This window comes from Ramularia collo-cygni (assembly GCF_900074925.1).
Source record: "Ramularia collo-cygni strain URUG2 genome assembly, contig: RCC_scaffold22, whole genome shotgun sequence".
Classification (NCBI taxonomy): Eukaryota; Fungi; Ascomycota; class Dothideomycetes; order Mycosphaerellales; family Mycosphaerellaceae; genus Ramularia; species Ramularia collo-cygni.
In genome coordinates, this window is record NW_019716276.1 from 113,010 (window position 1) to 127,737 (window position 14,728).

Below are 14,728 nucleotides of genomic sequence, written 5' to 3' on the forward strand. Positions count from 1 at the left end.
ACACATTACCTGAATCTACTGTGCCACCGGGACCGACTCTCTCGGATCGCGGAAGCTATAGACGAAGTCTGAGAGCCTTGCGTGATTGATTTATTGCCCATTCCGTCGCGGCCGCGGCCGCGGCTGCTTCTGCTTGCTTCTGTGGAGGTTGGTGACCACCACCATGGTACAAGAGTTTGGACACATCGCCGGCGCACATTTCGTATGCCGATCTCGACATGCCCTGCATGGAAGGCGCGTCACGACTTCCTATGCAGTGGACGGTTGGTATTCGAATCCTCCAATCGTGTAAAGCTGGATGCATGGTCAAAGGAGCATCCCGCGGATGTTGAGGATCCGTGTACGCGTCCAAATCAAAAGGCGGATGGAGAAAATTGTTTCTCCGAGCTGGGAAGACCGTATCGCACAGAAGGCTCCAATAGATCTGCTCTTCCGCGGTGAGGCTATCGCTTTCTCTTAACTTCAAACTTCCCTCATGGCTGTGATCCAGACTTTTGGACCTTAGCCGGCTGATCAGCGCAGTGCATGCATCATCGCGAGCCGCACAGGGTGTGCTAGAGGAGAAGAAGAGGGCAAAAGCAAAGGGCGATTCTTTGCCATTGCATTGCCAGAGATGCATCAAGGACACGATGAGTGCGGCGCCTTGGCTAAACCCGAGAGCTCCGTCGAACGGCCCACTTTCTTCGATAACTTCTTCCAGATGTTGGCAAGCTTCGAGTATCTGCTGAGGTTCGTAGCCAACTGTGTGCGAGAAAAATGGCCCAGTAGCAGATGGAGCGATCCCTGGAGTTGAGATGTCAGACAAGCTACCACAACGTTGGGTCTCGATGAGGAATAAACGGACCTGGTCCTCGCGGCGACTGCACAGGTCCATCGACAAAAACGAATTCGTAACTTGGATCAAGGGCACGGATGAAGGGAGTGAGTTGCTGCTTCAGCAAGGCTCCTGATCCGCCCACACCGTGTAGACATAGGACTCTCATACCGCCGCCAGGAGTTGCCGATCGCTCGTGCAAAGGTTGAGGTCCAAACAAAAGTCCTTTTTGCCGTCTGGACTCGCCTGTCTGAGCTGCTGGTATCAGCAAATTGGACCTCAAGACAAAAAATGAAGGACGACAGTAGCCCGTTACGAGTCGATCAGATCAAATGGCAGGGAAGTATTGAACAATCTGCTGGGTCACGAGCCTTGATATGCATACTGAGCTGAAACTGCCGGTTTGCCTAATCGGGAAACCTGCTAACCTAGTATAGTCATTTCTTGACAAGTGCACGGACTGTACCAAATCCTGCAATGAATATTGCATACAATGCAACCATTCCTGCTACGGCTTCTCTGCAAATGCCCGCGCGCAATCCTTCCTCGTCATCGGGGAAGATTGGGGCTGAGGATCCAGCCCATGATATGCGCTGTCCTGCAGATTCTCCTGGATACCACAGCCCGGTAATATCCACGGCCTCTGATCCCCACATCTACCATTCGCTTACCTCTTGTGGGAAGGCTTGACTCTAGGCCAGTGAAGCGTGGTCATCACTCGATATGAAGATGAGCCACGCATCCGGGCTGCCACGCGTGTGCCACGATCTCGAAAGTTAGGGACGCCTTACAAACGGTGGCCATACAGAAAGGKGTCCACGTTGCTCAAAAGCCGGCTCTTTATTATAAACTGGAGTCCACGAAATCTACTGATCGTTGCTCACTCACCAAGACTTGTGCGTTGCTTGCAGTGGAGTGGCATGATATCGCTGCAACGTTTCCTTCCACATTCATTTCGACCCTTTCCTGAATGCCCGACAGTACAACTGAGCCTTCCAACACCCAGGGACACCACACAACACTTTCGGCATTATGGATGATCCYCTAGAAGCCGTTGCTATCGTCGGCGCTGCTTGTCGGTTCTCGGGAGGCGTCAGATCTCCAAGCGATCTATGGGACATGCTGGTTAATGTAAGAAGTGGTCATTGTCGAGTGCCAGAGTCCCGATGGAACACCGATACATGGTATCATCCCGATCCAGATAGGAAAGGAGGAGTAGGTGCTCATTCCATTGCGCCTCACTTGGCTATGCTTACAGAATACATGTAGATCGCCGTTAACCACGGGTACTTCCTCGAAGACGATGTGTCCAAGTTTGATGCGCCGTTCTTCTCGGTGACTGCCAGAGAAGCCAATGCCATGGATCCTATGAAAAGACATTTGCTCGAGGTTTGCTACGAAGGCGTTGAAAATGGTGAGTGAATGACTTGTCCTCAGCCAGAACTGCAGCTAACAATAATATGTCAAGCGGGAATGCCTTTTGAACGGCTTATGGGCACATCCACCGGATGTTATGTTGGTTGTATGAACAACGATTATGAAATGCTTTCTCTTCACGACATTCACAACGTTGGTCATGCTGCCGCTTCCGGTAAGTGAGCCTGAAGACTTGTTCATTCCACCATTGCCAGACACTAAATACGTCTTGTAGGGTTAAGCGAGGCTATGAGCGCTAATCGTGTGTCGTGGTTCTTCGGATTGACGGGTCCCAGTATGACCATTGATACTGCATGCTCTTCTAGCTTGTATGCCCTCCATCTGGCTTGCCAGTCTATACAGTCCGGAGAGACCAATCAAGCTTTAGTGGCCGGCATTAACCTCATGCTAGCACCCATCACTACCCATCAGCTCTCCGCAATGCACATGCTTAGCCCTGAGGGTATCTCACACACATTTGACAGTCGGGCAAATGGCTACGGTCGTGGCGAAGGTATCGGATGCTTAGTCGTCAAGAGGCTCCGGGACGCTCTTCGAGATGGTGATACGATTCGTGCTGTTATCCGCGGCACCGGAGTTAATGCTGATGGGAAGACACCCAGTGTTACCCAACCAAGCTCTTTGGCACAAGCTGATCTCATTCGAAGCACGTATGCCAAAGCCGGTCTGGACATGTCGTCCACTCAATACTTCGAGTGTCATGGGACGGGCACACCTGTCGGTGATCCTATCGAACTCCAAGCAGTTGCATCTACTCTGGGAAAAAGCATAACTTCAGCGGGGATGGGTCCGCTTTTCATCGGCAGTCTCAAACCAAACATCGGCCACACCGAGGGCTGCTCTGGTCTTGCCGGAATCTTGAAAGCAGTGCTATGTTTGGAGCATGGAGTCTTGGTCCCTACCTTTGGCGTTGATACTATTAATTCAAAGCTCAAGCTATCGGATTGGAATCTGGCGCTTCCAGAGAAAGTCATGGCGTGGCCGACCTCAGGACAACGACGTATATCTGTCAACTCTTTCGGATTTGGCGGTGCTAATGCCACGGCCATCTTGGATGATGCGTTCCATTACCTTGAAGAGCGAGGACTGCACGGCAACCACAATACTTTACAGCGCGGAAGATTTTCATCTCTCATGTCTGGCTCTGGCCTCGGCAAAGAGTCAGGTTGCCCATTCATTCACCCCGTTGAAGGTCGCTCCGGGAATCGGCTTTTGGTGTTAAGTGKCAAGGACCAGGGCGCTATTGACAGACTTGCCGCGGCCTATACCGACAGATTCTCTCGGAGAAGTGAGGGGACGTTGTCGGTCGATGAGCTTGCATGGACCTTAGCTTCGAGAAGATCTCATCTGGACTACCGGAGCTTTCTGCTTGCTCCGACGGTGGACAGTCTGCGAACTCAGCTGACGAAAAGCTTGCCCAAATCGAAAAGAGTCAATTCTCACAGCGCCAACCTGGTCTTCGTATGCACTGGACAAGGCGCCCAATGGCCTACTATGGGTCTTCAGCTCTTGCACCATGCAGCATTCGCTGCAAGCCTGAGTCGATCACAACGGTATCTTGAGCTTCTAGGTTGCCAGTGGGATATCATTCCCGAGCTACACAAGTCCGACACGTCTAAAGTCCATCTGCCGGAATACAGCCAAACACTTTGCACGGTGCTACAAGTAGCGCTCGTTGACCTGCTGCGTCACTGGAGTGTCCTACCACGAGCCACCATTGGCCACTCTAGCGGCGAGATAGCAGCCGCGTACGCTGCCAGATTACTCTCACATATGGATGCTGTCAAAATCGCTTATATGCGTGGCACCTGTTCTTCTTCCATACGAAAAGCAGGAGCCATGTTGGCTGTCGGACTGCCCGCTGCCGAAGCCTCTCAATTCTTGACCCATGTCGCGAAAGATACCGCGGTGGTCGCCTGCATCAACAGTCCTTCCAGTGTGACTCTTTCTGGAGACGTGGATGCCATTGATGCACTCGAGACCGTCATCTCCGCATCTGGGGCCTTTGCACGGAAGCTGAAAGTGCAAATTGCATATCATTCGCCGCATATGCTTGAAGCAGCCGACACCTATCTGGATCGACTGGGCCGCATCGAGCCTCTCAGCAGGTGTCAGGAAACTGGCCCTGAGGTGGTTATGTTTTCTTCACTGACTGGTCTCCAGGTAGTTCCCTCGGAGCTAAATGAAGAATACTGGATGTCCAACATGTGTGCACCTGTACAGTTTGCTGCAGCTTTTGAGAGTCTGCTCGCCCACAAGAGCGCAGCGATACCCGGTGGCAAGCGATTATCGCCCACTAAATGGGGTGGGTTCATAGAGATTGGCCCGCACGCCGCACTTCAAGGGCCGTTCCAGCAAATCATTGCGGAAACGTCTAACAAGCCTCCCACCGAAAGCCCATATTTGTCAATGCTTCTGCGAAATCGAGATGCATCGGTCACTGCTCTTACTGTGGCTGGACAGCTCTGGAGTCTGGGCTACTCAATATCACTCCCCAAGGTGAACGGCTTCGATGGCACACTGCCACTTCCCAAGAGCTTGGTCGATTTACCGCCATATCGATGGAACTACACTCGATCTTATTGGTATGAGTCTGTTGGAGGCACGTCGAATCGGTGGCCTAAAGGACCACGCTCCGATCTACTTGGCCAGAGAGAGGAAAAGTTCTCAACTGCTGAACCTCGTTGGCGGAACATCCTCCGCGCATCGGAGAATCCGTGGATAGAAGACCATAAGATTACTGGAACAGTCTTGTACCCTGCAGCAGGCATGCTAGTCATGGCTCTGGAGGGTGCGAAGGAGATGGCGAATGCGGAAAGGTCTCTCGATGGCTTCAGATTCCACCATGTTGAGTTCAAGCGCGGGCTTGTGATACCAGTTGGTGACGAGTCGACGGTAGAAGTGCGCCTCACGTTATATCCGGACGACTGGTCTCCCGGTCGCTTTCGATTCAGAATTTCTTCTGCAGTTCTTGGATCGTGGACTGAGCATTGCGGAGGTGTTGTTGAGCTGGAATACGCCATTGCAGCGGATCGAGGAATCGAAACTTCTGAGATCTTGGACATCGAGTGGCAAGACCAGACTACTGTCTACCGCAATCTGCTTGCCGATACTGAGGTTGCCCGTAAGATTGATGTTAAGGAGTTCTACGATCATCTAGAGTCCATCGGAACGGAATACGGTCCTCTCTTCCGGAATGTTGTGCAGCTCACGAACCTCACGAAGAGACTGGCTGCGCATGGTTCAATTCAAGTGCCTGACACCATATCCTCGATGCCCGCAAGATATGAGTATCCGCATACCATACACCCCGCGACTTTGGACTCTCTCTTTCACATCCTTCTCGCAGCTCCAAACGATGGGCAATCAGCCGAAGAGTCTGTGGTACCATACAGGATAGAAGAGATGTTCATCTCCGCACAACAACCCAAATCTGCAGTCGATAACTACAAAGGGTTCGGCGTCGTGACAAACAAGAGCGTCAATGGCCACGAAGTAACTGGAGATCTCATTATTTCTGACGAGGACTGGGCAGCTCCAAAAGTCGTCATCAACAACTTTTCTCTTCGTCGTGTCACAGGCACAGCGGATCCCCACAAAGTCATTGAACATACCCAAAAGCGCATATGTGCGCAGCTGCGGTGGCGAAAGGACATCGACTTCATTTCCGCCAGTTCTCTCAAGTTGCCTGCAGAACCAATACAGGCAATCCTCGAATGGCTCTCCCTCGCAGCGCACAAAATCAAAGTGGAAAGCGTCCTCATCGTCGTCGATCTCAATCCCGAAAGTGATGAAAATTCTGCCGAGCTGCTGTGCAATCTTGCTGGCCAGATAGGGGGGATTGAGAATGTCACGAAACTTGTCATTGATTCTTCGCACGACGATGATCAAACTACACATCACTTCTGGGACACCAAGGCAGTTGACCCTCCGGAGTGTCTTTCAAGTTTTCAAGACATCGTTCTGGTACTAGATGGATCCGCTGTTTTGCRAGATACGAAGAAGCTCAACGCTCTGCGGGGAGCATTGTCACCAGAGGGACTGCTTGCTTATGCCACGCTTTCAACGTCGGACCAATCGAGCAAGGCGTGGCAGCAGGGTCTTTTCAAAGCTGGATTTAGCAACATTGTTTTCCCATTGCGCAAGATGGATGRGGTGGCATTGTCAACCAGCGTTCCCTCAGTTACCTCCGCGAAGGTGTCCTCGGAAGTTGTTGTCTTGGTCTCCGATGGCCCAACGTCCCTCAGGTCATTGAGCCTCGCTATTCAGCAGAAGCTGGAACAACATGGCATCAAGGCTGAGATCTTGACCCTTACCACTACTTCTGCAGGACAGATGTCAGGCAGATTCGTCATCTCCCTTCTCGAAGCAGAGCAATCCTTCATTGACACTTGGAGCGAACAGGAGTTTGATTCATTCAAACGCATGATATTGTCCGTAAAGCACATGCTCTGGATAACTYGTGGCTCTATTCTCGAGGACTGGGCGGGAAGTGTGGAGTTTGCCGCCGCTCAAGGCCTGCTGCGTGTACTCAGGAACGAGATACCTCACGTGGCACTACCTCTCCTCGATCTGTCTGTTGCATCCTCTTTGGACCATCATCTTACATCTCGCATCATCGTGGATGTCTTTCTGGCCTCGTTGCTACCACGGTCGGAGACCGAGTTTGCAGAGCTGAACGGTGACATCTTCATACCGCGGGCAATACCTGCGCCTTACCTCGATGAAGCACTTCCGCATCCCCACACCCGTATAGAGGATCTTGGTAACCTGAATGGAACTCTCGCGCTCCAGCAAACCTCGGGCAACACATCTTCTTTGTGGATACCGGTCGACCACAATCAAGCTACTGAGCGGTTGACAGACAACAAGATTCAGGTCGATGTAGAAGTTCTCAATCTAGGGAGAACACCTTCCTCGAATGTGGTTGTTGGAACTGTGACCAAGTGCGGAGCAATGGTCACGAAGATCATACCAGGACAGCGGGTGGCATGCTTCGGCATCGAAGGTTGCCAGACCAGCATCCAACAAGATAAGAGCATGGTTTTTGCGGTCCCAAATACAGGTCTAGAAAGTAGCACGGTGGCTCTTTGTGGATCTTTGATGATGGCTCAGCACGCATTCGTGGATGTCGCTAAAGTCGAAGCCGGCCAAACCATCCTAGTCGTCGATGCTGAATGTACTCTGGGGCAAGCGAGTGCTCGCATCGCGAAAGCGTTGGGTGCTCAGGTATTTGCTTTGGTCGACAGTGCAGATACCAAAGACCTCCTCGCCTCTGGACTTGGCATCCCATCGGAGCAGATATTTGATGGAGCGCGGAGGACCTTCGTCCCGGCAGTACGGAGAGCGACCAAGGGAAGGGGTGTCGACATAGTCGTTGGCGACGGGAATGTACCAGTGAATAATTTGGCAGCTACGATCCTTGGCGAGTTCGGCTGCTTCCTGGATATCGCCACTTCCAGGACCTCCGACATGACCACCATGCCTCCAATTAGACCCAGCTGCACGCTGGTACACGTCGATAGCGAAAGCCTGTTTCGAGTGAAGGGTGGTCAGACGCATGAGACTTTCGAAAGAACCTTGGAGCTGATCTCCTCGGATTTGCAGCAAGACCAGGACTGCACAGTCCGGCATGCCAAGTTCTCGGTTTCCAACATCGAACAAGCCCTCGCCCTGAAAGATTCGCAAGCTGAGCGCGAGGTGTTGGTTTCATTTGCAAAGGATAGCAAAGTGTTGACGCTGGCACCTCCAGCCCCGAAGTTTCGACTAGACCCAGATGGCATATATGTGCTCAGCGGTGGACTAGGAGCCCTCGGTCTGAAGGTTGCCGACATGATGATGGAGCAAGGAGCACGGCATATCGCATTCCTGTCACGTTCGGGCGGATCCAAGAATCGGAACGATCTGGAGAAACTCCACGCCAAGGGCGTCAAAGCTGACGCATTCAAATGTGATATCAACGATCGAGAAAGTACCGCATCGGTGTTTAAATCATTGATCTCCAGCGGGAGACCGATCAAAGGTGTGATACAGGCAGCGATGGTTCTTGAGGTATGTTCGGTGACCGCGCCGACTCCGATATAGCAGCTGACTTTCGTGGCAGGACTCAATCTTCGAGAACTTGACGTATGAGCAGTGGACACGCGCATACGGGCCGAAAGCAGTCGGATCTCGCAACTTGCTTGACCAGCTATCACTGATTGACAAGCCTTTCTTCATCCTCCTGTCTTCGATCACGGGGATCATCGGTAATGCGGGCCAAGCYAATTATGCTTCAGGAAACACATGCGAAGACGCACTCGCAAGCTATGCTCGGACACATCTTGGTCTACCCGCCACTAGTATTGATGTTGGGCTTGTCTTGGACACTTCTCACTTCCTCGGGGGGCACTCTCACGGCTTCCAGGGTGTGCAGACTACCGTGGAGGAGCTACAGGCCGCAATTCTGGCCATCATGGGCGGTGCTGGTCCTGTTGATGAACCAATCCCTGGCCAGGTTATCGTAGGCCTTGACAATCGCATCGTCCGTCAGAGTGGAGCGACGAGGTTTCAACGAGATCCCAAATTCAACCTCATGACTGTCGGCCAATTGATCAACAGTGATGCTGAGACCGTCGGTATCCAAGAGCAGCTTCGAACCGCTGGCTCTGCGGACGAAGCCGCTACAGTTGTGCAACTCAAGATCAAGCAGTATGTAGCTTCGGCTGTCGGCATTGATGTGGACGAGGTGGATGTTGAAAAGCCGCTGTTCGATTTTGGCGGTAAGTTTTGCTCCAACGCCGTTCTGGATCTTTGGGACCAACCAAGCTGACGGTGTATGTGTTAGTGGATTCTCTCCAGGCAGTGGAACTGAGATCACAAATCGCGGCGGATCTTAGGAGCGATGTGTCGGTGTTTGAGTTGCTCAGCCCTTCTCCCATTGCAGAGCTTGCACGTACTATCGCAAGTCGCAGCGAGCTCGTTGAGTATGTCGATGAGGACTTGAATACCTAGATCAGCGAATTTTTGTGCTTCGGCATGTCGAGTTGTTACAATCGTCTACATCAGTCCTGCTCCATCGAACTGGCTGACCGTCCACTATCGTGACGAAGATGGCAGTAGTTGTTGTACGCCTAATCAATACGTAAGGTTATTCGCTGTGCGCGCGCTGGCAAAGGGACGCGGGAACCTTGGGAGAAAGGAGAGAAGAGAGAGGTTCGTCTGTTAACGGAGGAAGGTTCTACCGCCGTCTCACCGCTTGCCGCTTTCGGATCTTTCAGATTTGCGCGCCACATCATCGTCACCTCAGCAGCATCACTCAGCCTTCCCTTCGCACTTCTGTGTAGACTTCTGGGCGAGAGTCAACAGTCAGTCGACAAAAGCCTCGATTCTGTTACGGAGCCTCAATTGGCTGACACTGCCGTCGTCATGGCATGGCCTGCAACGGACAAGGCCATTGCGGAACTTCTCCTCAAAATGCCAGGATATCTGGGAATCATCGCGATTTTTGCCGTTTGCGGGTTCTTACTGTTTGGATTGTTCATCAGTATGCTCTTAAAGGACAAACGGTTCACTCCCGCAGGGTCATCACATTTAAACCCAGCTACGGAAGCTACCGAGGAGATTTTAAAGGCCTCAGATCACACGAATGATGGGAAACGCCATCTGCTCCTCGCCGCTACAGGCTCCGTAGCCACCATAAAGATCCCCAACATAGTTCAAGCTCTTGCTAGATATAGCAATCTTTCAATCCGCATCATCCTCACTGAGTCTGCGACCAACTTCCTCGCAGGCCAGGCTGAAGAACAGCCCTCGTTAGCAACCATTCGGAAAATGCCAAATGTCGATGGAATCTATCGTGACGCGGACGAATGGCGCAGACCTTGGACACGCGGCGCCAGTATCCTGCACATTGAGCTACGACGCTGGGCTGATTTGATGGTGATTGCGCCGTTATCCGCAAATGCCCTGGCCAAAATCTCCTCTGGTTTCTCTGACAATCTCGTAGATTCCGTCGCAAGAGCTTGGGATACGACGGGTCTGATCGACATTTCACGACCCGGTATCCCACTTCCATATGGAACTGACAGAAATCGGAAGGGAATCATAGTAGCCCCCGCGATGAACACTGCAATGTGGGATCATCCTGCCACGGCCAAACACATGTCTGTTCTTGAAGGTGAATGGAATGTCAAGAACGGCGGGTGGTTTGAAGTTTTGCGGCCGATGGAGAAGGAACTCGCATGTGGAGACACGGGTTCTGGTGCCATGAAAGATTGGAAGCAGATTGTAGAAGCGATTGAGGAAAGATTGGGCCTGACAGACTATGAATCAAAAAGTTGACGGGGAACAGGAGCTCATAAATCAATGAAGGACTTCATTGCATTGTGCTATCTCATATCAAAGACCGTGTGTAATTGGTGGGTATCATTTCTCGTCGCTAATAGTGACACATAAAGCAAGCAGTGGCTTGAAGAGTCTCTCCCGACACCAAGCCATGCAGAGCGCCCTGGGAGCCTCGTTGCCGATTTCGACTACTACTCGTACCGCCTTTCCCCGATCATACTCTCCACCGATACGCCTGGCTCTCCCCCGAGCGAGCTGGGTGCAGCGCACTATCAGGCCTCTGAACGAGGTGGGCGAACTGCGGGTTGACGCCCATTGGTGCCGAGATTTCCATCTCACGCTCTTGCTGCTGTGGGTTGTCTGGAAGCGGAGGAGCGAGACTCTGTCTGCCGAGAATACCACCGGCACCGAAGAACTTTTTCTTGGTGCATGCTGTAGCGCGAGAGTATCTGCTAGTGGGCGAGCCTGGACGATCCTGCTTGTAGACGGAGGAGTCTCTCGAAACTGCGGCGGTGGCGGCGGCGATGTTGTAGGACGGCAGCCAGGAGTCGCGGCGCTCTGAGCTCCTAGAGCTGAAAGGGTTGTGGGATTTGACAGGCGATGAGGAGCTCGAGTTGGAGCGGTATGATTGAGCAAGGTACGGTGCGGGCGGGCTGTTGTAGCCGGTAGTAGAGCTGACAATCGGCGTCTTCTGAACGGAGGCGCCTTTGGCACGAACTTGACGTGCAGTGGTGCCTTGCTCGCGATTGCGGAAGACGTAGCTCTATGGGGAATGTCAGCTTGTGCTCTTCACAACAGTCGTCATGTCTGCTTACAGCGATGAGGTTGATCCAGCCCAATATGAAGACGATGATGCCAGAGCCGATGACGATACGCCAGAAGGGTAGGCCAAGCTCTTTCTGAGTCCCAGAAGGCTTGTTGAGGTTACCCATCACGTTGACGCCTAGGACGATCATGGCAAGGCCAAGCCCAACAAAGCCATGGCTAGGGCTCAAGAGCGGCCAGTTGCGGGCGAAGTACGCACGGAACAGAGAGAGCTCGGAGGTGACGAGGAACACTAGATCATGTCAGTTACTGGATGGATAAAACAGCTACTACTACTCACTGCTGGTGATCGCCGTGACGACATGGGAGACAGCGTCGAAGAAGAACAACTTCGTGTCGGTCGAGATCTTGACGAGCATCACGATGCTGGCGGTGATGACTGCCAGCAGAGCGACGATGTTCATACCGCGGATACCGTTGAGGATGATGTAGCCTGGCCCGTTGAGGTTCTTGGATGACATGGGCATAGCTGCGGATTTCGGGGAGCTTGTGGAGTCTCTGGAAGTATTGAACTTGGAGGTGAACTTTTCGATACGGCTACTCTCGAACGGAAGGTAGAGTAGCTTGGAAGTTGGATAAAGCCGTAGGAACATGTGTTGTGTCGGGGAATTGGGGGGTTATTAGTCGGGGTGATGTTGTCGTTATGAGTCGGTCGACCAGCGAAGACGCAGTAAATGTTGCGGAGTTGTGAAGGGAAGATGTGTAGAGAAGGAAAGATGAAGAGGACCAGTGCCTGTCGAAGGCAAAAGAGCCTTCTCGACGAGAATGAACAATAGGATGAAAGTGACAATAGCGGGAAAGAAAGATAATCGCAATGGATGTGAACTTCACTTGAGAAGATGCTGCTGCTGCAGATCCGCCATGGTGGGGAAAATCCTATTGTCACAAATCGACTGTGAATGCACGCGCCGACCGCGTTCTGCATTAGGTGAAGCTTCACGATGCAGAGAGATCTCGTCCACAGCGCGACAGCTGAAACAAAGCTCGGTACTGTCGTTCGAGCAGTATAGCAGCATGAATGCCTGGCGCGAATGTTGTGCGAGCCGGATGTTCGTCGCACAGGCGTCTCGAGAGAATCATGTCCAGATACAGCGATATTCATAGCAGCTGAAGAGATTTGGTTGGATGTGAATGCTTCTCATGCATTCAACAAGCGAGGTGTTCCCAATGTGAAAAAGCGGTGCTATGTCATTGGTGATTATTGCTCGGCTTCGCGGCGCGTAACACGTTTCAGATCTAGTCGAAATCGGCAGTTTCGAGCCATCTCTTGAAGGTTCTGGTGGAAGCAGTTCCGCTGCCAGTAGAGAGCTCTAGCTTCCAATATCTTGGCTGCGATTGTGGTGTGCAACAGTAAGCATCGTGGTGATATTCGATATATCGTTTGATGATCCTTGATGTGGAAGACGCGCATGATTCTTCGCGACTCGCGCTAGTCCGTAACGGGCGGGCGTAAAGCTTGGACGAAATCTTAGTCAATCGTCCATTGATACAGCGTGCAAGAGTGGCAGAGCAATCGGGACATCTCCGAATGCATAGTTTCGTGCCGTCTTGGTTGATACCCAGCTAATGCCACATTTAGGGCGGGCTTGGRGATGGACGCCCTTGATTCTCGATCGGACCGACGGCGCTGTACGGCTCTGGGATCCAATTGATGGAGAGTGTGCAGAGAGAATATCTGGTGCAGCGGTTGGCCACATGTGACAATCATGAGATAGAGCTGCTGTTGGAGCAGGGTGGTACCAGAAACCAGGGTACCAGTCAGGCGGTCTCTTGCAAAGTAGGCCATAAAATATATCAACTCGGCCGAACGACTTCAAGCCTAATTCCAGTATCAGTCCATGTTATGTGTCCTTGCGAATTCCCACTTTACAAACGGCATTTCGATCTACTTACACAGGGGCCCTGACAATGGCATCTGTAATGTTCTTGCCTTTTGATGTTATCAGACCTTGCTTCTGTTGGCTGGCATGAAGCCGTCACATCATATCCCTCCATGCACACGTTTATACGGCCAAGATCCCTGCAGCATGGCGTTGGCATCGTTGTTGAACATATCGTAGAACTGGAGGTTGGTATTCGCGCATCGCGTTCGAGGCAGACTCAACTCGCTCAGCCACCACCTTCCTCCAGGCTCGCAAAGGCTTGCTGCTTGCCCTCGAGTAGTCCAGTGTAGTAACCAGCATAGTACCACGACATCATGAGATTCTTCATCGTTTCATCTTGTGCTACAACCACGTTAGTCAATATTCAAAACGCGCGGTGTTTATCAATGACAACTTACTGCCACCAAGAAGTGTCTGTGGCACGCTTGACAGACTCGCAGCCGTAGGCAGAGGTGCAGCCTTGCAGGGTGTTTCCGATGCTGATGATGGTATACCTGGTCCAGCAAAATTCACGGGCGTGAACGTTGTAGGCTGCTGCGATGTGACACCATTTGATGTTGCTTTGGACTCGGCCTTGAAGACTTCGGCCCTTTTTGGCTGTGGAGATGCCTTTTCGCCTTTCGCTGCCAGACTGTGGTACTTCTGAAGTTGGAGCTTGTCAGCGACATATTGGTTTAGATGGGAGGATATCGAGGCTAACTTGATATTCTTCATACGCTTCATTCCAAGATGACACCAAGACCGAGTCGTCCCAGATTTCCTCGTGCGAAAGATTGACCTGGCCTCCGCTGTTGGCCATGATCGATGTCTTTGAACGCGGGATGTTGTTTGGGTGAAGGTCCAAGGCGGCAAGGCCGAGACGTATCGACGATCTCCACTTTCGGATCTGATTACGGTGGTCTTTTAGCGACTTCCCTGCAACAACCCATAAATAGCTTTTCAGAATGCACTACCACYCTTAGCTTTACCTCGGCGCCGGAGTTAGAGTATTGTAGCGTTTCCTACGCTATTATATCGTATTGTACATAAGGTTTCGATAYAGCAAGAGTGCTAGGCTATATAATAGTATCGTAAAGATTTATTCTAGTTACCGTTAGTATATCGACGCTCTTATAATTTTATCTAAAGGCGTTGCCTTATACCTATTGCTTATCTCTTTTCTATTTACCAATATAAAGCGTAGAGAGAAGAAGGCGCAAGCTAAGGTATAGAGATGTCGTAAACTAGTGTATATTATATAGTAGTATGTTCCTCTAAGAGCTATAGCTTAATCTACACGATAAAAGGCAAAGGTGCGATATAAGTATATCGTAAATCGCAAACGCTAGTACAATTCGAAAGCTATATTGCATACTAACTAAGAGGGAAGTCCGTTAAAGGACCGGATAAAAGTATTATATAAACTCTAGCTAACAATTCTAGATAGTAACGCTATCTATAGTTA

At 51.5% G+C, this 14,728-nt stretch overlaps 5 protein-coding genes; 2 read left to right on the forward strand and 3 right to left on the reverse strand.

Moving 5' to 3' along the window:
* Nucleotides 1–55: 55 nt before the first annotated feature.
* Nucleotides 56–983, reverse strand: RCC_10364 (uncharacterized protein; the record flags this gene model as incomplete). XM_023775595.1 has 2 exons in its annotated part: nucleotides 56–783; nucleotides 845–983. The coding sequence occupies 2 exons, from the start codon at nucleotides 981–983 to the stop codon at nucleotides 56–58; spliced, it is 867 nt and encodes a 288-aa protein (XP_023631363.1).
* Nucleotides 984–1,846: 863 nt separating this feature from the next.
* RCC_10366 (uncharacterized protein) lies at nucleotides 1,847–9,244 on the forward strand (the record flags this gene model as incomplete). Of its 2 annotated transcripts, XM_023775596.1 has the most annotated exons (6): nucleotides 1,847–2,029; nucleotides 2,084–2,228; nucleotides 2,283–2,405; nucleotides 2,466–8,302; nucleotides 8,355–9,012; nucleotides 9,078–9,244. In XM_023775596.1, the coding sequence occupies 6 exons, from the start codon at nucleotides 1,847–1,849 to the stop codon at nucleotides 9,242–9,244; spliced, it is 7,113 nt and encodes a 2,370-aa protein (XP_023631364.1). The 2 variants fall into 2 exon arrangements, with proteins under 2 accessions (XP_023631364.1, XP_023631365.1); XM_023775597.1 differs by lacking the exons at nucleotides 8,355–9,012; nucleotides 9,078–9,244 and having other exon boundaries at nucleotides 2,466–4,361; nucleotides 4,415–4,437.
* A 414-nt stretch (nucleotides 9,245–9,658) lies between these two features.
* RCC_10367 (related to SIS2 protein (cycle-specific gene control)) lies at nucleotides 9,659–10,274 on the forward strand (the record flags this gene model as incomplete). XM_023775598.1 has 2 exons in its annotated part: nucleotides 9,659–10,171; nucleotides 10,239–10,274. The coding sequence occupies 2 exons, from the start codon at nucleotides 9,659–9,661 to the stop codon at nucleotides 10,272–10,274; spliced, it is 549 nt and encodes a 182-aa protein (XP_023631366.1).
* A 516-nt stretch (nucleotides 10,275–10,790) lies between these two features.
* RCC_10368 (uncharacterized protein) lies at nucleotides 10,791–11,868 on the reverse strand (the record flags this gene model as incomplete). XM_023775599.1 has 3 exons in its annotated part: nucleotides 10,791–11,339; nucleotides 11,392–11,633; nucleotides 11,682–11,868. 3 exons carry the CDS (start codon nucleotides 11,866–11,868, stop codon nucleotides 10,791–10,793), a joined length of 978 nt encoding a protein of 325 aa, XP_023631367.1.
* A 1,642-nt stretch (nucleotides 11,869–13,510) lies between these two features.
* RCC_10369 (uncharacterized protein) lies at nucleotides 13,511–14,083 on the reverse strand (the record flags this gene model as incomplete). XM_023775600.1 has 3 exons in its annotated part: nucleotides 13,511–13,626; nucleotides 13,683–13,926; nucleotides 13,985–14,083. 3 exons carry the CDS (start codon nucleotides 14,081–14,083, stop codon nucleotides 13,511–13,513), a joined length of 459 nt encoding a protein of 152 aa, XP_023631368.1.
* Nucleotides 14,084–14,728: the final 645 nt, after the last annotated feature.